This window comes from Stigmatopora nigra, chromosome 17 (genome assembly GCF_051989575.1).
Source record: "Stigmatopora nigra isolate UIUO_SnigA chromosome 17, RoL_Snig_1.1, whole genome shotgun sequence".
NCBI classification, from domain to species: Eukaryota; Metazoa; Chordata; class Actinopteri; order Syngnathiformes; family Syngnathidae; genus Stigmatopora; species Stigmatopora nigra.
The window spans coordinates 4,022,095-4,045,445 of NC_135524.1; the positions used below are offsets into that span (position 1 = coordinate 4,022,095).

The 23,351-nt window shown below is 37.2% G+C and overlaps 2 protein-coding genes across 11 annotated transcripts in view; one reads left to right on the forward strand and one right to left on the reverse strand.

Annotated features, from left to right (window-relative positions):
• On the forward strand, positions 1 to 16,541 carry mapk10 (mitogen-activated protein kinase 10). 10 transcript variants are annotated; one of them, XM_077736679.1, is made up of 14 exons: positions 1 to 268; positions 5,137 to 5,239; positions 5,913 to 6,084; positions 7,084 to 7,213; positions 7,331 to 7,389; positions 7,779 to 7,917; positions 8,061 to 8,226; positions 8,867 to 8,938; positions 10,666 to 10,848; positions 11,331 to 11,455; positions 12,114 to 12,140; positions 12,597 to 12,660; positions 13,133 to 13,210; positions 13,794 to 16,541. In XM_077736679.1, the coding sequence occupies exons 3-14, from the start codon at positions 5,963 to 5,965 to the stop codon at positions 13,934 to 13,936; spliced, it is 1,308 nt and encodes a 435-aa protein (XP_077592805.1). In that variant the 5' UTR covers positions 1 to 268; positions 5,137 to 5,239; positions 5,913 to 5,962; the 3' UTR covers positions 13,937 to 16,541. The 10 variants fall into 10 exon arrangements, with proteins under 10 accessions (XP_077592805.1, XP_077592804.1, XP_077592800.1 ...); XM_077736678.1 differs by having other exon boundaries at positions 5,137 to 5,225; positions 5,915 to 6,084; XM_077736674.1 differs by having other exon boundaries at positions 5,137 to 5,208; positions 5,915 to 6,084.
• The window catches only part of arhgap24 (Rho GTPase activating protein 24), a 23,818-nt gene continuing 16,061 nt past the window's right edge, over positions 15,595 to 23,351 (reverse strand). The window contains 6 exon segments of the mRNA XM_077736673.1: positions 15,595 to 18,246; positions 18,678 to 19,758; positions 19,834 to 19,955; positions 20,053 to 20,343; positions 20,421 to 20,628; positions 22,817 to 22,939. Coding sequence (XP_077592799.1) covers positions 17,979 to 18,246; positions 18,678 to 19,758; positions 19,834 to 19,955; positions 20,053 to 20,343; positions 20,421 to 20,628; positions 22,817 to 22,939 — 2,093 coding nt within the window. The 3' untranslated portion in view covers positions 15,595 to 17,978.

Sequence of the window (23,351 nt, forward strand, 5' to 3'; positions counted from 1 at the left end):
TCCTCTGCTCCCCCGATGCACAATGGTACAGCCAGCATCTTGCCGCACAATGGTTGCAAGGTGTCAGTGAGCTGAAGAGTGAATCAGCATCAGATAATTTTTTGCTTCTTGATTTTGCCTTTTTTTTTAAATGATTGTTTTCATTTAGACTTTCTCCAAGTGGTTTCCATCTTCCCTTTTTTAGGGATCCTGCAGCCATGATTACCGCAATGCTTTCTGTCGGGATGTTTTGAACTGGACTGGGTTTGTCATCAGCTGGCACGGAATGGTAAGCGGGACCGCTGCATTCACACATAAATCCAATATCAACTACAAGAGAAGGTCAAATTGAAAAAAAAACACATTAATACATCAATACTCAGTCTTAAATCAAATTAATCATAGATTTGAACTAAAAAAAATGACATGGGGAGCATATCATTGATTAAATGTTGCCTCTCCGCCCTGCAAAGGCAAAACAAGGCTATCCAAATGTGTTATTGCATGGCATCAAGTGTTGTTATTTGCTATGGAATCCTATTAAATCACTGTATAAATGAATTTTGGCATTTAGGGCGAATTGTCTTGCATTTTTTTGATGCATCCATGCAAATGGCCGCTAAATAGAGAGATGGATGGATGAGCTTCTGTGTAGGCCTGCATGCAGTTTGTGCCCCCTCCCTCCACCCACCTCCCTCACTGTCTCTTTCTCACACACAAGTCAGCAGCATACCTTTTGCATTATTCAGAATATCAGTGGACTTCAGCAAGGGAGGAGGCACATGTCCCAGATCTAACTAGAAGTGTTTGTACATAAAGTGGACAGCATTGTATTTAATGTGTTGATGTTGATTTATGCATAGATGGGAGTCTTCTTTAAGTGCAGGTTGGGTAGTAAAACTCCACTGGAAAAGCCAATGAATATTGCATTGTCCTTTATTTATCATCTGAATCTTGTACTCTTATCTTTTAAAATTCTGGAAAAACAGCATCCTTTTCATGGCCAGTATTGTTCCACTCAATATTTTTAATGTTTTGTAAATTGTTTTGTTAGTATTTCAATACACCAGGATGAAATATGAATAATATTCTAATAGAACGCATAGTCCATAACACCTATAATCTTTTCATACTATCGTTTAGTGTAATACAACTAAAGAAGTATAAACAGGGACAAAACATTTTCAACTGTCAATAACCTTGCACTCACTATTCCAGAAAACCTTTGTATCGCGCATAATAACATTATGTATCATATTATTGGGTTGCTTCAAGGGCATAGAACATTAGACGTGCTATAATTCAAATCATTATGGAAATTTGACATATCATCATATGAATATGCTAACTCTGAGAGAAATGACATTTTTCTGCTAAACATAATACATTTAAAGTATTTAGACATATTTTAAATCAGCGTTATCCTGGAAAAAACATATTATTAAATTGTTTTGAGACACTAGTAGGCTTTTTGTCATAAGATAATTATATTACATATGAAACAAATAGATTCACCATTGATACAGTCCATGTTGATACTATTTTGTATGTTATGCTACCCCCCAAAGTAGTACCGAAAACTTATGCCACTGTAAATATGATCATTGTTTGTTTTAGGCTGGCACTGATAATTATAAACTTTCCGATGCAACATTTTAAGAAATGGGTGTCCACAAACAAATGCTGAAGTTACCAGAAAAATTGCTGTAGATTTGGCTGTTATATTATGCATACTCACTTTGTTGTGATAATCATGCACAGTATCTTTCATCAGATTTGTTGGTATAAATCTTGTCGTTCAGTCACAGGAGACCTTGGACAACAATGTCATTGTTTCAAAAACATTGTGTATGAGCTTGAATATTGCCAACTTAATGTTTCATAAGAAATAAAGACCAAATAGTCCATTCAATATATTATAAAAGAGCGAAATCCGCCATTAAAACAGACTGATAAATCAGACTGTATGCATGTCATCCATGTTGCTTATATGAAATGGCGAGGTGCCCAATGTTTGTAGGATTGCCGTTATGTTGCATTGATGTGAGTCAAGCTGAAATTCTTTAGGATGTCACAACAAATCCTCCATGTTAACGAAAACAGAGAACGAGCCAAAGAGAGCACTAGCGAGGATTCAGTAGCTCTGACCTTGTATTGATGAATTATTCAGAAGTGTGCTTTCATGCTTCACGTGAAAGTACTGCAGGGAACACGATTCACCATTAAACTAATCTTACGATCACTCTGCGCATTATCTAGTTGTGCAACAATGTCTTTGTGTTGTAAACATTGAGAATTTCACCATAACATCTTAGTTACATGTTAACCTTTCCCAATATAGGCGTACCGGCACAGTAAGGGTGTGTCCCATCATGCAAGTGACAACTTGAAAACAACTTAATTTCTGTTTATACTTCCAAATAATAAGCACCCATTGTATTCCTTTTCCATTCAGTAAATGTTCCTGCCACTTTTCAAAGCAAATGTCTGCATCTATCTAAAAAAAAAAAAAAGACCAAACCTGTTTTAAAATGCCACTTTGCTTGTCAGGGAAAAGAACACTTATCTCAAAATACTCCAACTCCGCATATGAGGAGTCCTAAATTGATTTCCCTTTAACCACATTATCCCAGTGCACCAGGATTGTTTAAAGTCCTCATTTTATACTGTAATTTATACTGTATGTCTCTAACAGAGTTCCAGCAGGGGTGAGACTTAAGTTCAATTTGGAGATAAGACCCCACACCTCTGACATTTCCATATAAAACACAAATTCAATAGTACCAGGTTGACTATCTTTGACAAAGGCTGCATTTATCCACAGTGTGACTACATTTAAGTATTCTTTATTCAGCTTTTTTTTACCCAAAACAATCAGTTACATAAGTGGATTGGCTCCTGCGAACATGCAGCTTTATTTCTCTTGCAACAACACATCTGCAACAATCTGTTCAAACTCAACATTTTAGACATCATATTCTGCTAAAATCCAGGCTTTTCATTATCTTAAGTAATTAAGCTTGCCTTGTTTGTTTTTGTCTTATTTTTGCATAATTTTTGGAGTGTGTCTAATGTCTTCGTTAATTATCTGTATCATTAGAAACCAATATCACCTGTAAATATCATTATAATGAATTACCAGTTATGTCAGTTGTGTTGCTTTGACATTGGAAAGAGTCCTCTTGAATGTGTTAGTGTAAAAAAAAAGGACAAAATACATCACATCTCCATACAACAGACTGCGCAAATCTAATTTACATACCAGTGGCTTGTGCGTTTATTTTTTTAAAACTGCAGGCTTTTTACCCCACCTTTAAAAACCAATAAAAACATGATATGAGCCATAAGAGATGCTAAAATACATTTCATCTGTGATAAAATCAATAAATTGTCGAGCAGCGTTCAAGATTCCATGCATGAGTCAGTGCTGTTTTCTTTCCCAGACTCTGTGGGTGCTTCCCCCCCAGCCCCCTCCCATCACTGTGCTCTCTGCGTTACTGCAAGGAGAGGCTGCTGAAGCCAGAACTCACAATGGAGCTTTGAAGGCTGGGAGGGAGCAATGAGGGGAGGGGGAGGGTAAAGTAGATGTACGCAGCCAGGCCAGTAGCCTGGGAGCGAGGGGAGGGACAAAAGGGATGGTTGAGGATGAGGGGAGACATTTGTGATGACTCAAAGTGCAATGAGTCTGACAGGTAGAACAATAAAAACCTACATTTTGATTCCATTGTGGGCTGATCATCCCATAATTGAGTCCAAACGAGCAGTCATTATGAATGCCACTCCATTGCACTGTGCTGAGTCAGAAAATGTGCGTGTGTCCAAAGCAGAGAGCCATTAGCCGGGTCTCTTATTGATGTCCTTTAGGGAAGATGCATGGCGCAGTCATTATTGACTCCTGCGTGTTTGGACCAGTCTTGCCGCATTCGCGGTGTTATAAGACATTCAATTATTAGGTTAGCTGGACTGAAAATGGTCTTTTAAGAGGAATAATGCTTTCAGATTAGATTGGGGTAATCAAATTTATACTGAGTGAAGAAAAAAAATGGTTTACTTAAAGTATTTGACAAAACATAGCAAAATGAGATTGCCTTTTAGATCAAATTTGAATTTATATGACTATAAAACATTAGAAAGTCTTCAAAAATCTTATTTTGTAAACATAGAGTGCACAACCAAGAGGTCAGAAAATGTTACCAAAACATTTTTTTACTGTTTTTGTAATTATTTACTGCAGGAAAAGCCCTTTTTATGGGTATTAAAATCTGGTTGAAATCGCCTTCTTCCTTTATTCAAGATCTTTTATCTGTATTTTTTTATTTTCAAGTGTTTATCTGTCGTTCCTCCCCCAAAAACGGAATGTCGAGCTACTTTTCCACCTGCTTTATTAAACCTCTCAAGCCACTGCACTCTAGATGATGTATTGCTACTTTATGGTACAGCGCAGAGTGTCGTCTTTGATAAAACCGGAGCACCGCTTGAGTCTCAATCTGGTCCGAGGGCTGAGTTAGCAAGCCCACGACCCCCCGTTTGCTAGAAGGCAAATATTCAGAGCGTTTTGTAAAGGTTAAAAAAAAAAAAAAATCATGTATACACAGATGGCTAAAGATTAACGTCGCACAAATACGGATTTAATAGATGACGTAAAGCCAGTCTTTGGCCAGCTTTTTGCAAATCACTGTTACAATGTTCAAAAGGCATCCCAATAGAAAGTTGAATAGCAATAGAGGAACCCGATTACAGTTCAATTTTTTTCATACAGTTGGTCAAAGTCGCAATTCTGTAGAAAATGCACTGCACAAAACAAGAAAATAAATTCCCATAGCAATTCTGTTGTAACATAACTCTAAATTATCGTCATAATTTCTATAAGTAAGAGTCTTCTACAATATTGCGCAATATTATCCATCCAAGACCATGAGAAGTCTTTTGGGAGTCAAAAAAAACAGAAATGAGGCCAAGACCAGATTTATTTTTAAGACCGCCTGGATTCCAACTGACGCAGGAAAAATGTGGTTTTAGCTGAAGCTAAACAGCCTGTCATTCCCTTGAAATATATATATACATTAACCCAAATACCGTTCCAGAACTTCAAACTAAAAATGTGGGTAGATCAATACCAAGTTAATGCTTTAACTCTTTCTTTTGTGTTTTTTGCAGGTATTTATGAGCAGACATTTCTTATACAACTGCAGCCAACCGATCCTGGATGTGAAGATAGCCTTTTGTCAGGTGTGTGTCCCTTACAGGTAAAAATATAAAAAAGGTACAGTACTCATTCTGTTCCATTAACCCTTTTTGATAACTAGTCTACATGCTGCATAGTATTAGTTTATCATGGTTGCATGAGAAAAGCATTGTAATATTCATATGGTGGCTCATTTAGTTAAGTTTAATTGAGGAGGAATTTATTTGAAAAAATATGGTATATTTTGATGTTATTTGTCAATGTTATGAGGAAATTTTAGCATGTAAAGTCCTGGTGATGCAATGAATGCCTCAAGCTTACTTTTTAATTTCCATCCCTGATATGATAAAGGGCAGAAGTTCAGTCGATTAAATAATTATGTCAAAGGTTTAGTTGGATTGTTACTAATGGAAATGTTTGATCCATTCATTATGTCATCCTCCTGGTTGTGAGGGCAATAATAAATAATATACTAATAAAAATATACTTTCTTTGCTTTGTTTTCATGAAAAGGAAAAAAATGGGTCTGAAAAATCTAAAATTTAGAAATTTGGTGTTTGTATTCTGAATAAAATATATTAATAATCATCATCAATATATTTGTGTGTCTGTTTCAATCACTTATTTATTGTTGCCTTCAACAGGACATGTGATATTGCAATATTTTTAGCTTTTAACATACAGAATCGTCCTTTTAGCTTTATGATACAACTAACATTTTTTTCCATCTGTTTTGCTTTCACTATGCAGGGTTTCGGAAAACAAGTGGATGTGTCATATATTGCCAAGCATTACAACATGAGCAAAAGTAAAGTAGACAACCAGTTCTACAGTGTAGAAGTGGGAGACTCCACCTTCACAGTTCTAAAACGCTACCAGAATTTAAAGCCCATTGGCTCTGGAGCTCAGGGGATTGTCTGGTAGGTCTTTTCCACTTTGCTTTTAATGGATTTACACTTTTATTCAAATGTGATTTCATTTTGGTTAATTGTTCTTTTTAGATGACAAAATCTTAGTGAATGTGTTTTGGCATCAATAACTTTCCAACTATTCAATTTTTAGTAACATTTATTATGATAGTCACATGTGGCAATTGTAACAAACTCAAAAACATTTCAAACCATCTAAATTCCTCATCAAAAAAGTAGCAATTTAATAAATAACACTTAATAATGACGGAATTTATTCCTAATCATAACAGGTGTCATTTCATGATTATCAAAACATTCAAATCAAATGCAATAAAATCCACTACTTTTCCAAATTAACATAAAACGTGTTGTTAACCAAAAACAACACCGTTTTTTTTAGCACAGTATTTAAGCTTGGATAAATGGTTTAGACACAGTGACATTTAAATTCTCGGCACTAAAATCTTGCTCTGTTTAGAATAATACATGAGTAAAGAGAAATCGAACAGCAAAGCTTTAGAGCGTGCTTGTTCATTGTAATTCAATGCACAACCTTTGCTTTAAAGGAAGTGCAAAATCTGCATTGTCGGACATCCATGGAAGGATTGTGGCCTACTTGCTTAAATAACAACCTACCGCTGGACGCTTGCCCATTTGAAGGAGGTCATAGGTGATCTGTGTCAGAGAGTCAGGGCAGCAACTGTCATTAAATTATATGGTGTCATATGGTGGTGGTATTATCGCCATGGAGCTGGCCAAATGCCCCCACCCTGCTTTAAAACTGCTTTAATAACAACTGCCTGTTGAAAGCAAATGGGATACACTGTGTTAGTAATCTTATTTGGATTCTATTGCGCTTCATTATGATAGTATGGTAATCTCCCTCGTATTAGGGATCCAATTTACTAATTCATTTTTGTGTTTGCATTTTCTCCAGCTATTGCCAGTACTTGTATTTGTTGTATTAAATGTTAACATACTGTTTTATGTCTTTTTTTGGGTCAACAGTGCAGGTTATGATGCCGTTCTTGATAGAAACGTTGCCATCAAGAAGTTAAGTAGACCTTTCCAGAACCAGACGCACGCCAAGAGAGCGTACCGCGAGTTGGTACTAATGAAATGTGTCAATCACAAAAATGTACGTTACAACTCCATACTATTTAACTAAAAAAAAGTTAGACATTGTAATAAACATAAGCAAAATTTGTGCTGCTCCTGTCCTGTTTTGACACAAATATTGTTTTCTGTCTTCCAGATTATCAGCCTATTAAATGTCTTCACATCACAAAAATCATTAGAAGAGTTCCAGGATGTGTAAGTACAGTTTGTACCTTTACCAACACATCCCTGAAAAGTCATGGTTGAACTATTATGTTCACAATATGATTGATGGATAAGTGTATGTTACAGGGAGGGATAATTTCTTCATTTGAAATTTTAAATAGGATATCTAACACATTATTTATCCCATTTTTAACTCTCAAGACCAGACCATTTCATTCCGCACTTTATACATTTCCTCTGCAATGCTGAGCCATTTGCAGCCAATCAACAAGCACCTTTACATTCCCTATAAATGTGGCACGGTTAGGGCAACAGGGTGTATTATTTGTCGGATTCAAGGAGCATAAAGAGTGCAAAATGTACAGAACTGTAAGCACAACTTCAAGAAAAGAAGACAAAATTGTTTATATATTTGCCAGGTACCTAGTGATGGAGCTGATGGACGCCAATCTGTGCCAGGTGATCCAGATGGAACTGGACCACGAGAGAATGTCTTACCTGCTCTACCAGATGTTATGTGGCATCAAGCACCTACATTCAGCGGGCATTATTCACAGAGTAGGACAACATGTTTTTATCCTACCTAATTTGACGCCATTCTGCTTAGTTTGGGGTTAATGGGCCTCCCCATGCAACCCTTTTAATCCTTTGTTAAAATTCAACTTTAAAATGTAAAACTTATGTTTTTTTCCATCATTTAGGATCTAAAACCAAGCAATATAGTGGTGAAATCTGACTGCACTCTCAAGATCCTGGACTTTGGACTGGCCCGGACAGCCGGAACTAGCTTTATGATGACCCCTTATGTGGTTACGAGATATTACAGAGCACCCGAAGTTATTTTGGGAATGGGTTACAAAGAGAATGGTAAGAACTCACAGTATTTGGGCACAAATGTAGGTTTTTTGGGGGGGGAAATGTGGGTTCTGTAGGGAACAATAGTGTCTATGATCTGAGGAATTCAATTAATAGCGCAATTCAATTACATTCCTTTAGCTGGAACTTATTAACAAATAAAAACAAAATATATCAAGTCTATAGGACTGCAGCAATTACTCGTCCCTAAGCAGGTTATAAACCTTGTTAAAAATGACATTACAGATGTGATTTAATCAACGAAAGGCTTAATTTAACGCAGCGGTATGTTTGCCAGGCAACATTAATATATTCATTAAAACAGCGGGATACAAAACAAAAGCCCTTGTGACTGAAAGCATGTCATTTATAATTGTCCTTGTAGTCAATATCAAGCCTTAGTGAACATTGACCTGTTGGAAAAATAACATTATGACTTATTGTCAGATTGATAGAGTGCATTTTCTCTAATGTTTTAATCCCACTTTACAACTTTTGCTCTTTAACAAAAGAAAATAATATTTTACTAACACTATTGTTGGAGATCTGGCACTTTGTTCACTGCTTTCTAATGTCTGTTTTATTTCCTAGATGGATTTCACACTAATCTTTTGCTTTTTTCTTTCTTTTCTTCTCACATTGTTGTATGCAGTGGACATATGGTCGGTGGGATGCATTATGGGAGAAATGGTGCGCCACAAAATCCTTTTCCCTGGGCGGGACTGTATCCTTGTTCTAAATGTGCTTTTTACTTTAATGAAACAAACAAAAATTGGACAAAATTGGACATAACAAACAAAAAACCCCAGAAGAATTACATATATTTATGTAGTATTTCTACATTTTTATGTTGAATGAATTACATACATACATTATATCATTAGATAAAATTTAATTATTTAGGTTTCTTATTAAATGAGCTTATACCAAATGCAGAAAATAGAAGAACAACATTTTTATTATAATAAATACAAATTCAAAAGTTCTAATTCATTCCTGTGTGTTAGTTTGTTGAATATTTGGTAAATCCTTACATAATATAATATAGACATTGTAACTTATTAGTTATGATGGCAATATCAGGTAAAAATTTAAGTCAATTTATGTTTTAAAACAGTTTAGTGGTTAGTTAGTTAAGGTTTTTTAGGGAATATTAATTAATGTCTATTAAATCAATATTATCCTAATACATTTGTATTTAATTATTTTATAAAAACTCATACATGAACATAAGGATGTATGTTTCAACAATACTAATTAGTAAATACATTTCAAATGTATCTTTTTTAATATTGAAATAAATCCTAGTCATTTTATCGTGGATACATTTTATATTAAACATCCAAATGGATTTAGTAGTCCACACACATTTCCTAGTGTCCAATTTCTGAAGTGCAAACTAACCCATTGACCTTTAAGCAATGCTTTTTTTCCCCTTCTCCAATTAACTTTGCAGCACTGACAAAAAGAGTCAATTAGTCAGAGACTATTTTGTATTCCATATAAATATTTCAACATATGCGTGTCGAAGGGAGTGCTTACCTGGAGTGATGCATCCCCTGTGGGGCATCTTTAATTGCATTTTTAAGAAGGCAAAAGTCTGCTTGAGACTAGCCTGCATGCAGTGTATGACTCACAGCACTTTAATAAATTATACTACAATGCTATGAGGTAGCTTCTTGAGGCACACCGGAAAACTGCAGATTTGTATATTTAAAACAGACACATAACTGAAAGAATGAGTGTTTAATAGGCATATAACAAAATAATTATCAAATATAACTTAGTATGTGTAATGTAAAATATGTAAACTTCACGTAGGAAGACCCAAGTGAAGAAATAGAGCCTGAATCTTAAGTTGTGAGATAGTAGTTGTGCCAGGCCATATCTTTTGGCAGTAATTGGAATGTGTGTGTTTTTTTGGGGGGACCCAGTGGACATGTGGTCAGTGGGCTGCATCTTTGGAGAGGTGATAAAAGGCATAGTGCTCTTCCCCGGAACGGACCGTATCCTTCTGACGTCCACCCTTTCCCGTTGAAGTCGATAATGCTCAACGTGGTTTGGACGTTACACAAATTTAATGCACCCAGAATGATGATATAAATATGGGATGTCTAATCATATGAACAAGGGTGTGTGTGTGAGATCAACTTGAAAGTAACTAAAATTCCCATGATTTAAAAAAAAGTGTTTACTTGCAATAAATAAAAAAGTATTGACAAAGTTTTCTAATATAAAAATTCAATACTAATGACTTTCAAGAACTTTACTTTAAGTGCAAGTGTCCTTGCAAGAACTTTACAAAACAAACTCATTTAAATGTGACAAATAAAACACAAAACATGTTAATTTTGAGGTTTGCAGGGGAAAAACTGTCAAACAAAATAAGAACTAGCTTTATTCTGTATATTCTCCAATATTTCCAGTGCATTTGCCTTAATCCCACATCAGATATCGACCAATGGAACAAAGTGATCGAACAACTCGGTACACCATCGCCAGAATTCATGAAAAAACTGCAACCCACTGTGAGAAACTACGTGGAAAACAGGCCCAAATACGCTGGTCTCACTTTTCCCAAACTTTTCCCGGATTGCCTTTTCCCTGCTGACTCCGAGCACAACAAACTCAAAGGTGACAACAAAGCATAGCTCTTTTTATACTTTCTGATAGATTTCACACTATAACCCAAAAAAATTCAATATTCCAGCGATTTACTGATGTCACACACTTGATGCGTTGAAAGACAATTTGTTCCACTCTTACAGCTCTGCTGTGACATTGAAGCTTCCCCCTGCTAAAATATTAATCAGCCTAGAAGGGGGAGATCACAGTGTCACATACAGGAAGAGAAAGAATTTCCCATGAGCTAAAGTTGAATGCATAGATTGATTGATGCATGGATAGAAAGGGTAATGAAATAGAAAGAATCCAAAAGGTATCATCTAACAAATTTTCCATCAGTTCCGTAAGAGGAATATGTGGGTGGAATTTCTTTTTGACTTATTTCCGCTGTTTTAATGCAGTTATTTATAGTGAATGTTAAGGGAGTCACAGTGATGAGTGATCCTTGCGCTAAGATTTTATTTTTATTGTCATTTTTTTTACATTTACAGCAAGCCAAGCCAGAGATCTGCTGTCCAAAATGTTGATTATTGACCCCGCCAAGCGGATATCAGTGGATGAAGCCTTGCAGCATCCTTATATAAACGTGTGGTACGATCCGGCTGAGGTGGAAGCAGTGAGTAGGCTTTTCTTCTAGTATTCTTTTTTTTTTAAACTCTAGGTTAAAAATGTAGGCTATTTTTCCTCAGAATAATGTTGGAGATCCAATCTATGGATATTATGAAAAAAATGACTGTAAATTGTGTGTTACATTAGGTCAAATGTCATACTAAAATGTAAAAAAATAGTCAACTGAACTGGCATCTTAGCATATATTAATTATGGGAAGATTACCCTTAATTAATCACCCCCCAAAAAGTAACACTGCAGAAAAAAAAACTATCAATGGCGACAAAAATCCCAGCAATAACAATAATCCAGTATCAAATATCAAGCAGTAACACAATCAAGAAAACGCTGTCAACAATTGTGATTTTTAAAAGTATTTATGCTCCCGTAAAGACAAATTTGCGTAAACTTAAACTGAATTTCTGATGACTTATTGGTGTGCTGTTATGTGTCGATCATCATTTGTGTGAGGTGACAGCGAGATTGGGAAGAAGCCTAAAGATTTAGACCTTGTCTTTTGTTTCTTTTAATATACATGCCTTGAAATATACGCTTGCCTGATGTTAACTGACTGTATATATACATATATATCTATTTGAGTGGCCTTGTTCAACACATGTTCTGCTATTTTCCCCTTTCTCTAATGTCACCTCATGCTGATGAAGGCCAGGGATCTCATCCAAATATCCATGGTAAATAACCACCACCACTTCTGCAAAACTCTCCCTCCCTTCACCTGACAAAATATGCTGAATAGATTTCACTTGGACCCTCAGATGTGACTATTTAGTGGAGGAAGGGAAAAAAATGGTCGGAAATCCTATAAATTCAATGGAATGACTTGTCTTTTTCATGACTCTCATTGATTTGTATATTTCTCTTCTTTTAGTGTAAATCAACGCAGTGATAAACAGAGTAATTCTGATGCCAGCATGTTTTTGTGTGCATCGTTAATAATGCTAAAAAAACTGATGTTTTGTCTCTGTTCGTTTATGAAGTTTGCAAGTATGTGTAATCAGTTAAAGCACTTGTTTGCAAAAGCACACATTGGAGGAAAAAATATTTTAAAGTGCTGCATAGAGACTGTGCTCTAGCAAACTGAAGGCATCCAATGACTGAAGTTTCTGTGCTTTCTTTTTAACTTGCAGCCTCCGCCTCAAATCTATGACAAGCAGCTCGATGAGAGAGAACACTCCATTGATGAGTGGAAAGGTAGGACACGTTCACTCTTGCATCCAATTGTCTCATCTTATACAAACATAACATTCTAATATATGTTATGCTTATCTATCAAAGTGGAGACAAACTTAGTAGTATTTTTTTTTAAATGTACCCAATAATTTAATAATACTAAACAACTACCTAATAGTGGATCATCAGTTTACAAACATATTCTTAATTCATTAGCTGCCAATGACAGTTCAATTCATTTAAATGGATTGGACGTCTATTAGTGATAAACTCATTTAAAAAAAAATTCTAATAAATTTCTCTTTTTAAAACCAAGAAGTAGTAATATTATAATTTAGACTACTATCTAATTTTGTAAAACTACACATTTCATATTCATAATATTAAAGTACATCCAATCATTCTTAATCAATGTATGGCAAATATTACTGGTAGTGAGTAGTATAGAGGACAAATTATTTACGTTATGGCATGAATTTTCTTTTTTTTGTAGAGTTGATCTACAAAGAAGTGATGAATTTTGAGGAGAGAACGAAGAATGGCGTAGTGAAGGGACAACCTTCACCTTCAGGTACTCTCAGTGCATAAGCCTAATCGCTCTGTAAGTCAATTTTATATACAACCTTACTGGACCCTCAAATATTCACATACCCCATTGTCTTGTCCATTTGTCTTCTCTTATTTGAAGCTAAGTGATAACTTATGATCAAAATGTGTTGATGTATTATTTATAATATAGACGGTATATTTTCTATGTGACCTGACTTAAGTTCTTTGGGAAACAAATGACAATATCTCATCCGAAAACATGATCAAGATATATTGAATAACAAATATAACAAGTTCAAATACACCCAAAAGCCATAATCTAACTCACTTATACCCAAAAAATGAAACTATTCTCAAAAAATTCAATTTGAGGTTCCTGAAAAGTCAATTGTCCCTGATCTGGTGACTTAAATTCCTGCGGCCTTTGGTTTCCCATCGAACCAAGTCCCAATAAGCCACGTTGTGATGTGTACTCGTCCAACACCTTGTAACCTTTCCCCGTGCTATCCCCCTACTTACCTATTTGACACGATTGGTCCCAAGCGCCGGCATGGGCGCTCTGGTACGTTGTAACCCCGGCGCCGCCGTTGCTTCCCTCAGCGCAGGTGCAGCAATGAACAGCAGCGAGAGCCTCCCTCCCTCTTCGTCCATCAACGACATCTCGTCCATGTCCACCGACCAGACCCTGGCCTCAGACACCGACAGCAGCCTGGAGACCTCGGCGGGACCGCTGGGGTGCTGCAGGTGACTAGCCGCCTGCCTACGTAACCCCGCCTTCTTCCGCCGCTGAGGAAGACGGAGAAAGGCGAGGGGAAGGGGGCGCTATTATGAAACAAAAAGGGAAAAAATGGGAAACAATCAATAGGAGACCAACGAGTCTATGCGTTGTCATGCTGAAGAAAAAAACAGCAGTGGTATGTCAAGTTATTCTCTAATGTGGATGATCCTCTAGTTGCTTTGCTTATATTAGCCCACATGTATTGCAAAACAAAAAGCAGCTTTGACTTGCATCTCCTTTAAGTGCAAATGCATCACAATCTGGCTGGCTGCTGCTCCCCCCCTGCGCCCCCTCTCAAATTGCCGCCCCCCAAAAAGCATTTATGCGCTCCTGTCTTTGTCCTTCTCATGTGGCATCTGCTGTAGTTTCTCCAAAATTAACCCCTCAAATGTGTATGTGTGTTAAAAACACACTTGGGCCTCCTGTAAATAATGTAATTGTGTATAGCTGACGGGAACACAGTGGGACTAATGGCCAGTATGCTGGAAGCTTCTTGTTTTTCATCAGAATTTATTTCAGAAAGATGCAGTTTATTTTATTTACTTTGGCTCATTTTTATTTGACTCTATTACACAAAAAAATATGGCAACCTAAGACCACTCCGTTGCAATTTTCTAAACATATGAATTTGTCATTTACATTGAAATAAATATTAAAACAATATAAAAATCTGAGTTAAATAAATATGTCTGTTTTTGGTGATTAAATTTGGTTGAGTTAAACATGGAATGAAATCAGTACAATAAAGTCAAATAAAATTGGAAAAATAAAGCTAAAATAAATTACATTTTACTTATAATAAAAGTGTTAATTCATTTTTTTCCTCATTATTTCCACTGTTGATGCACCATGCAGACTTAAATGCTCCTGCACTCGTGCATGAGTTCACTTAACATTTGCATTCACTGTAAATGCAAAATGCCAAATGTATATGGCTCAAATCCACCAACACTATGACACATGTAACTGGAGGTGTTGTCCCACCTGACAATTAGTCTTCAATTTCTACTATTTGTCAAACTTTTTTCATTTTGGCCAACCCAACGATACAGCAAATCAACAACCACTTGTCAAAGGCTTTGCAGAATGATTGAAATATAAAATGGCATGGATTTTTGACCAAAAAATGTAAACAGTACAAAACGCCATGGGAAAAACTTTACTTGACACTTACCTGATGAGCTCCACTTTCAAAAATGGCCGTTTTGATTTACTCCTGTAGTACTTTGGGTGGCCTGCTAGATGGGACTTTCCCTTAGTCCAGTTTGGTGTTATGTTCAGGGTCTGCTGGGTTGAGGCATCTACTCTTTCTCTCTTTAAACAGGGTTAAAATTATTATTTTTTTCTTCTACTGTATTTTTTTTCCAGAACCATTAAGCACGTATAATTATGTATCATCATAATTTTTGTACTACTTTCCTTTTATTTATTTTTCTCACTTTGTTGTTGTTATTGGAGTGTTAATTCCAAAAAGAAAATTAATTTGAATTCATTAATATCATATAGTCAAGTGAATATTTTCTCATTTAAAAAACAGACAAAAATAAGGCTTAACATTAATATTCAATTGAAAGTGGACATTTCTTCACATTGAAATTCCTTTTTGTAAATCTACACATTTGAATAAAATTCAAATGAAAAAAATATTTTAATGATCTATTCATGATTCAATTTGGATTCAAATCACTTTGGCAGCAACAACAACAACAAAATATGTAAGACAAGACATTTTTAGGTCCTTGCCAGCACTGAATGTAATATTAGAAACTAATCATTTGTCATTTTTATGATTTTTGGATGTGCGCTTATGAATGGAATGCTTTGTGTGTGTGTGTGTGAGTGTGTGTGTGTGTGTGTGTGTGTGTGTGTGTGTGTGTTTTGAAATAAACCAGCTAGTCAACACAATCGGAACTGAAAACACAACTTTTTAAAAATCTTGTGCTGATTTGCTTTCCTTTTAGGAATACTGACTGCGTGTATGGATGCATGTGTGTGGGTAAAATTAAAAATATAAATAAAAACTGATGTGCAATCATATTGAAATGTAGAATAAATGTGAAAAGAAACTTGTGAGCACTTGATGCGGCCAGCCTTCCATTTACAAAATTTAACTATTATAAGACAAAAAAAGGTTCCCAAGACCTTTTTCGGGACAAGCACTTTTGTTATCATATTGTAAATAACAACAATCCAATAATGCAATAAAAGCTGACACAAGAACGGCAACACAAGTTACTTAATTGAAAGTTGAAATCATTTAACGACACATGAATATAAAGGTCATCTGTACCAAGGGATTTTCTTCAGTTTTCCCTCTTTTACTGTTTTTCATACACTATTCTGTTGGGTTGACAATAAATGAAAAAAAAAATGTAAAAAAAATACTTTCCTGCTGATGATCTCAAAGCTTAAAGGCAAACAAAAGCCCGACACCATTGCAAAATATAAAATAAAAAGAGAGCTGAAAGTGAGAGCTGTTACTCCAAACACATTTTAAAGGAACTGTGTATGTAAAAATAAAACAATACTATGTAATGTATGTGATTGAAAATAAACAATCTTTGATCTTAGACAATTTCAGACTGTTTTTTTTTTTGTTTTTTTTGCAGGAAAAATACATATAAACTGATTTTTTTTCAACATATAGAAGGAAGAAGTATCCATTTATTTGATGTATTTTTTATTTTATCATTTGTACAATCACTTCTTTGAGTATCAAGTATAACATGTGGATTATTCCACAGTAGTCCAAGTTTTTTACTCACTGTTAAATAGTCTTTAAGGTGAGTATGATGATCAAATGCGGTCAATACAGAACATAGCAATGCAAATCTAGCATTCACCTGCAATGACCAGCAGCAGGTTTAAAAATGACCATCTCGTACCGAGATTTTTTTGGTTTAATGCAATAATAAAATAAGTCCATTTAATATTGCATTGACACTTGCTACACACTAGCTGCTGTTTGGGTATTTTTTTTTTTTTTGGTCATGAACCCATTGCGCATTGACAACAACACAGAAGTAAGTGCAAGCACATGTACAGTGTGAACATGTATGTACATTTAAATAGCACAGTTAAGCTTTATTTATAGATAAAACATGTGTTTTGCAGCATTTTTTAAGCACAAGTCTTTGGAGGATTTAAATAGTACCTTATTTACATAAAGTCTCACCCTGTCGTCACCACAGGTAACGTCTCGTACTAGGTGTTCAATAAAGTTTTCACATCAGCAATTGAGCTAATATGCAGGTGAGTTAACTCATTCATTGCCAGTGACAGCAATAGAAGTTGAAATTATTTGAACTGGGATGGCTGAGGTTGAATGATCATCTTTTAGTTAAGTTGACGATAGTCCAATCCAAATGAATTGAACGTTGATCACCTTAAATGGCAATAATAATTTAATAATTTAAGAAATACTAAAGGTGAACTGACTCAATTTAGGTTTTTGATTCGTACCTTTTCAATTTCACTGTTGTAAATAGTAGTGTACAGCTCATTTTAAAGATCAACTAGTCCAGGGGTAGGGAACCTATGGCTCGAGAGCAACATAAGGCTCTTTTGATGAGTGCATCTGGCTATGACTCTCTTTGTCAAAAAGGTTCCCGACCCCTGAATTAGTCACTGACCTAATATTGGAGCTGCTGACTATTTTCCATATTTTACAACAAAAAATAGCAAAAGTTAAAATGTGAGTTGTTGCTGTACCATAAAAGTCGGTTCCTTAAAATGCTAAAATAATTATGAGGCTAAGAACCATAAATCTAGACTTAACTTAGTTGGAGCTGCCAAATCCAGAATACTGTGTTTCATGTTTAGACAATAGTGATAGAAAATGTGCTTAGTGCATTTTCTATTTGTGAAAGCATCTACCAAGCTTCTTTTCTAGCTCCTTGCCGTTAAAAAAATCCTAATGGAAAGAGTTCCTCACCAAAACCAGCTGCCAAATCCCGCTTGGAGCGTCACAATAAAAATTTTATAGTCTTTCTGGGTGTTTTTGCCTTCCCCTTCATTGTATCCAGATAGGGTTGCTGCGATCGGGCCGTCGGGTGTCAGCAGACGTGGAGTTGCCTCCACCAATGGTGAGGTCACTAAAAGTGGAAAAGAACTGCTCCATCTCCTTCTGAAGCATGTTATTCCGGCGTTCTGCGTCATCCTTGGCGCGCTCTGCATTGCGTAGTTTGATCTCGGCCATGGTGTATTTCTTCCGCTCCTGGTCCAGTTCCTCGTGCAGGCTCACCATTTCCGTCTCCAAGTCTAGGTTGCGTTGTTCCAAGCTGCAAAGATGACAAGGAACCATGTTGTAAGGCCCAATTTGGTGCATCCGTACACTATGAAATATGGTTTGGTTAGTTACTTCATTTAGTTGGATCTTTTTTAAATATAAATGGATTAAAAGAACTGTCTTAAAAGCTCTGAATATTCAGTCTAAAATAGTGTTTATTTTAGTATAGTTTGTTATATATTTTTAGATTTTACAAAATGAGTTTTGAACTAAAAAATGGATTAAAAAATTACTGGGGGGAAATCAGGAAATGTAATATACATCTATACTCTTCATTTGAATTTGATCCTAAAACAGAAAGTCAGCACTCATGATTTACTTTCCTGGGCCACACAAAATGATGTGGCAGGCCAGTTTTGGCCCCCAGGCTGCCACTTGGACACACATGATTCAAAGAATGTATATATTTGGTATTAATGTTACCTCTTTATCCTGGCCTCATAATCTGCCTTTTGCTTGAGCATCTCATGCTTGAGACTGGCCACCAAGCTGTGTAATGCGCTGTGTCCTCCAGCCCCGCCGAATTTGCCACCTTGCTCGCTGTCATTCCTCACCGTCCCATCTCCTCCCGTCGCCTCCCTTCCGCTATCCCGTCCCTCGTCTCCTCCTCCGCCACCTGCTCCTGCCTCCTGGTTGGTTGCGTCCATTTCCTGGTAATGGCAGCCGTAAAAGTCTTGCTCGGGACAGGTGGTCGTGGAGGAGCGACATGATGTGGAATTCTCCGGCAGGGAGATCTCGCAGGAGGACGTGGACCATGTGGCGCTGTCCACGCTCTGCTTGTCCTCACAACTGCTGCTGAGACACGGTACGTGGTTCACGTGGTTGTGTTGCTGCAGGTTCTGATGGTTCAAGTGTACGTTGTCGTACGTGGATAAACGATTCTGGTTGCAAAGTTGATCCCCGTTAGGATACTCGCAAAGGCTTTTATTCGCCTCTCGTAAAGTGACGCATCCATTAGGTACCCAAAAACCACCGCGGCCATTCAAGACCGCCGCCACTGCGTCAGGGCCGGAGACTCCCATGCGAAGAACCCCATTGGCGTTGCCTCCTCCCGGAATGCCACTTGTTCCCATTTTTGTGCCCTTCAGCGTCCCATTTCGGCGCCCCGGTAAGCTTCCGCCACTCAAAATTTTGTCCTGGTTTAGATCCGAAGATGGAGGCGAGGAGCTAAAGGAGCCATTTGTGACGATCCCGCTTCCTTTACTGAATGCAGGGTTCTTTTTAACCGTCAGTGGAGGACTACGGCTTTTGTCCAAGTGTCCCGGAATGTTCCGAGGGCTGGTGGAGCGTGGGGATCCTCGGTCGTCATCTAAAGCCTCCCAAACGCACTGACGGACCGCCTGGATGTTGTTGTTCTCGGCATTCTGGGCCGCGGCTCGACGGGGCGAGTCCACGTCGTTGTTGGCGGGGAGCAACTGGCTGGCCGGACTTTCCTCGTCTCGTGGGAAGAGAGCATCGTGCCGGCCAATCAAGACGGCCATGAGCTGCTGGACCAGAGATGTTCCTGGAGAGGGTGCACATGAAAACTGTCTTCAACTTGGATTTGCATGGAAACCACTGGTGTGCGTTTAATACCAACCCTCCATGATGGTGACTGGATCCTCTACTTTTGGTCGGAGGATGTTTGGACCAAAAACCGTGGCCAAATTGTGCACACTCATTTTATTCACGCCGGAATAGGACTGCACTTCATCAAGAAATCTTTCAAGGAGACACAAATGGATTCATTTCAATTCACAATTGATTTCTAGGGTTTGTTTCTGTTTCTAAAAATGTTAATTAGCACAAAACTTGCTACCTGCAGATGTATTTGAGAAGGTTATAATTGACAGGTGGTAGACCTCCTACAAGCTTTTTCAGCTCCTTCATACCCTGCGGATAATAAAATAGACATCTTAGTCATGTGGGTACACATATATGGAAAGTATTATCTTTTAGGCAGACAACTTGTCTCACCGTCTCATCGTCCTTGCCAAGCAACTTCGTACAGGCCAGGAAATCGTCGTACTTGTGGAAAGGGACGACGGGCTCAGGGAGTTCTCGGAGATAGAGCTTTAGTAGTGATGCTACTGTGTGCACATCTGTGTTACTGAAAATTCACCAAATGAGATTTAAAAAAATGATGCTTTAAAGATAGATTACTAAGGATATGCAATTAGCTCCCACCAGTCAAAGATGGGCTTCTCGCCGCAGTCAAATGCCTCCTGCAGCTCTTTAACCAGATTGGCTTGCCCGGGTAGTCTGAAAAGTCCTTCTTCGCAAAGCCCTCGCTGGCGGATGAAATCCACACACTGCTCTACCAGCACTGGTGCCATTTTGTTCCCATAGCGACGCTCGTACCGCACTGTTTCTTCCAGCTTCTGGCCAAAGATCCCTTCAATGTGGTAATAGCACAAAGGACAAGGACAAACATATCGTTTAAAAAAGGACAGCAGAATTCAGCCTAAGCAGTCAAATACATAGTCGGTGATGCATTTCAAGATTCCTGCATACAACAAGTGATAAAGTAAGGGTAAAATTAATAAAGAAATACATTTATTGGGGAATGACACATATGCACACTGACAACATAACCCAATTGAAACAATAATCCCACACAGACTGACAACAACACAGGGTTTAAATACATAGGCAAGGGATGATAGTACCATTACAAACACCATTATTTTAACACAAATTTAGCCTGACACAAAGTCTTATTGTTGCCATCATACTTACCGGTCTTGAAGCTGATACACTTTGTCAATGTGAGCAGGAAGCGTTTGTTGATGAATTTTCGGAAAATAAATACACTAGACCTGCCCAAATTAAACTCCCAGCATTCTACCATTTTGATTGAAAAACAAAAGAGCTAAACTTGATTAAAGAATGTAATTCTCAATGAGAGAATTTCAACTATTCCTCTCAAGTTCCATCTTCCTCAGGTTCATGAAAGTCAAGAATAATTAGAGTTATGAGTCTTCAATGAGTTGTAATGCTTACAAAGCGCATACATCCAGCCAACTGAAAAGTGAGGAATGTTATGAGCATTTAAAGAGGTCATCTTTGCAGACGTCCTAGTCACGAGTTTCAAAAATATTTCCCCAAGACACATGTGATTTGACAGTAGACTGACTGTGGAAACATAGTACAAAAGTATAATTCATATTTTTATTTTGCAATGCTAAATGTATGAAATGACATTATCCTGCACGAGTTCAAGACTAACAACTTTGAAGTAGGTCACAGAAACAAAACACTGACTGAGAAACCATAATATCCATAAGGTTCATTTCCTAGACTACTAATTTTTTTTATAACAAATTGGAAAAAAAAGCAGCAAGGCAAGAAAACAGTCTAATTTAACCACATGTTGTAAACAAGTTCCCTGTACAGTATTTTAGACGACTTCACATAATGTGAACCTGGTCAACTTTGCAATGTGGCCATTCTAAAAGTGTTCCGCCCAGTCTGGTTCTTGCTCTTTTTTTCCTCTACATTTCTCCATAATGGTCCATTTGAGTTTGTTTTCAACTCCACCCCTCACCAAAATCCTCACCCAATCTGTAGTTGAGTACTAATTAAGGCCTTCCTGGGCCACTATTACAGTGCAGTAGTATCTTAAAAGTCACATTAAGATGCATTGCTGTGTTTTTTTTTAATTGAAAGGCCAGTTCAGATGAACACGCGAAACCCAATGTTCAAAGTTAACATGCAAACGTTCCCAAAAGACAACGCGACCGCTAATTACCGTGCAGTAAATCGGGAAGGATCCACATGGAGAGGCCACGGCAGCACATCCCAGAGAGCCTAAATTCAGACCGCGAGCTGGCCCACGAGCTAAGAGCGACATGACAGCCAACCGCCGCGATCAGTCACTCCCAATTGCACCGGGAGGCCCTTGAATGGCCAATCGGGCCTCAATCTGCTGCTACAGCACAATGGGGAAAGGCTGGATTGGCCCTGAACGCAAATGTGTGTGTGTGTGAGTATTGGGGGAATAACAAGGGGGGGCAGAGGAAGGGCACCTTTCGAGTGGCATCTTTGACAAATGGCTCGTCCCTTTCAAGAGCAGTCAACTGTGATAGACGTCAAAATCCAATTGTGAGGGGCCTCCAGTGTTCGCTGCAATCCGCCCACGCATTCAGCACGTGCGCCCCATTACATGCACCCCATTTACAGGCCAAAGTAAAAAAAAAAGTGTAATAAAATCTCCATATACCAGTTCAAATGCCATTTTTTTTTCTTGCATGTAAAGTGACTACCAGATAAATCTACTACTAAATCAAATTCATGATATAATATTTTTAAAAATGCATCACAAAAATGTATACAATTCATTACGTACGATTTTAATGGAGAAAATTCACCCTTAGATTTTTTAAATGGAAAAATATTATTGTTTGCAATATGACTATTACAATGGGAATATTTATATCTGAAGGGTCTAGTCACATTTTCTGTGTAGTGAAATAAATGTTGTGTATTACATTGTATGTTTTAGAGTCAGACATTAATATTTAGAGCATGAGTCAGATTTTGGCTTGTATATGACTCCATGAACTGGGTGTTTATGGACTGACCTCCACCAAAAGGCGCCCATATGACCCTGCGGATGGTCTTCACCCAATCCTCCATGTCATTCTGGGTGCTGGCCATAAGTAGGTAGGTCTCATGGTTGGCTGTCATCCGTTCTCTGTCTCCCCCTGTTGTGAAAATAAGTAAATAAAACATGGTTATGAACTTATCATTTCAAAATTATCAAGGAATACAATTACTCTCCTTTCATTTCATTTTGAAAAAGCATCCCAATAGTGTCCAATTCCATCAATACTTTCAATTTACCAGAAAACAAACAACAACAAAAATGGTTAACAACATCACATTTATCCCAATCTGAATGAAAATGTACGGAATCTACAGTCTGAAGAGTGATTTTTTAATGTACAGACCATATATTATAGCTAACACTCAACAACAATTAAAAAAAAGGATCCTTTCATAAAATTACAATTACACATTGCATCAATTACTTCTCAAAAGTATGCACTGGTAGAATTATCTCCCATTTCTAATGACAATCAGGAGAACAAGCTTCCTCATGGATTAAAACTAATA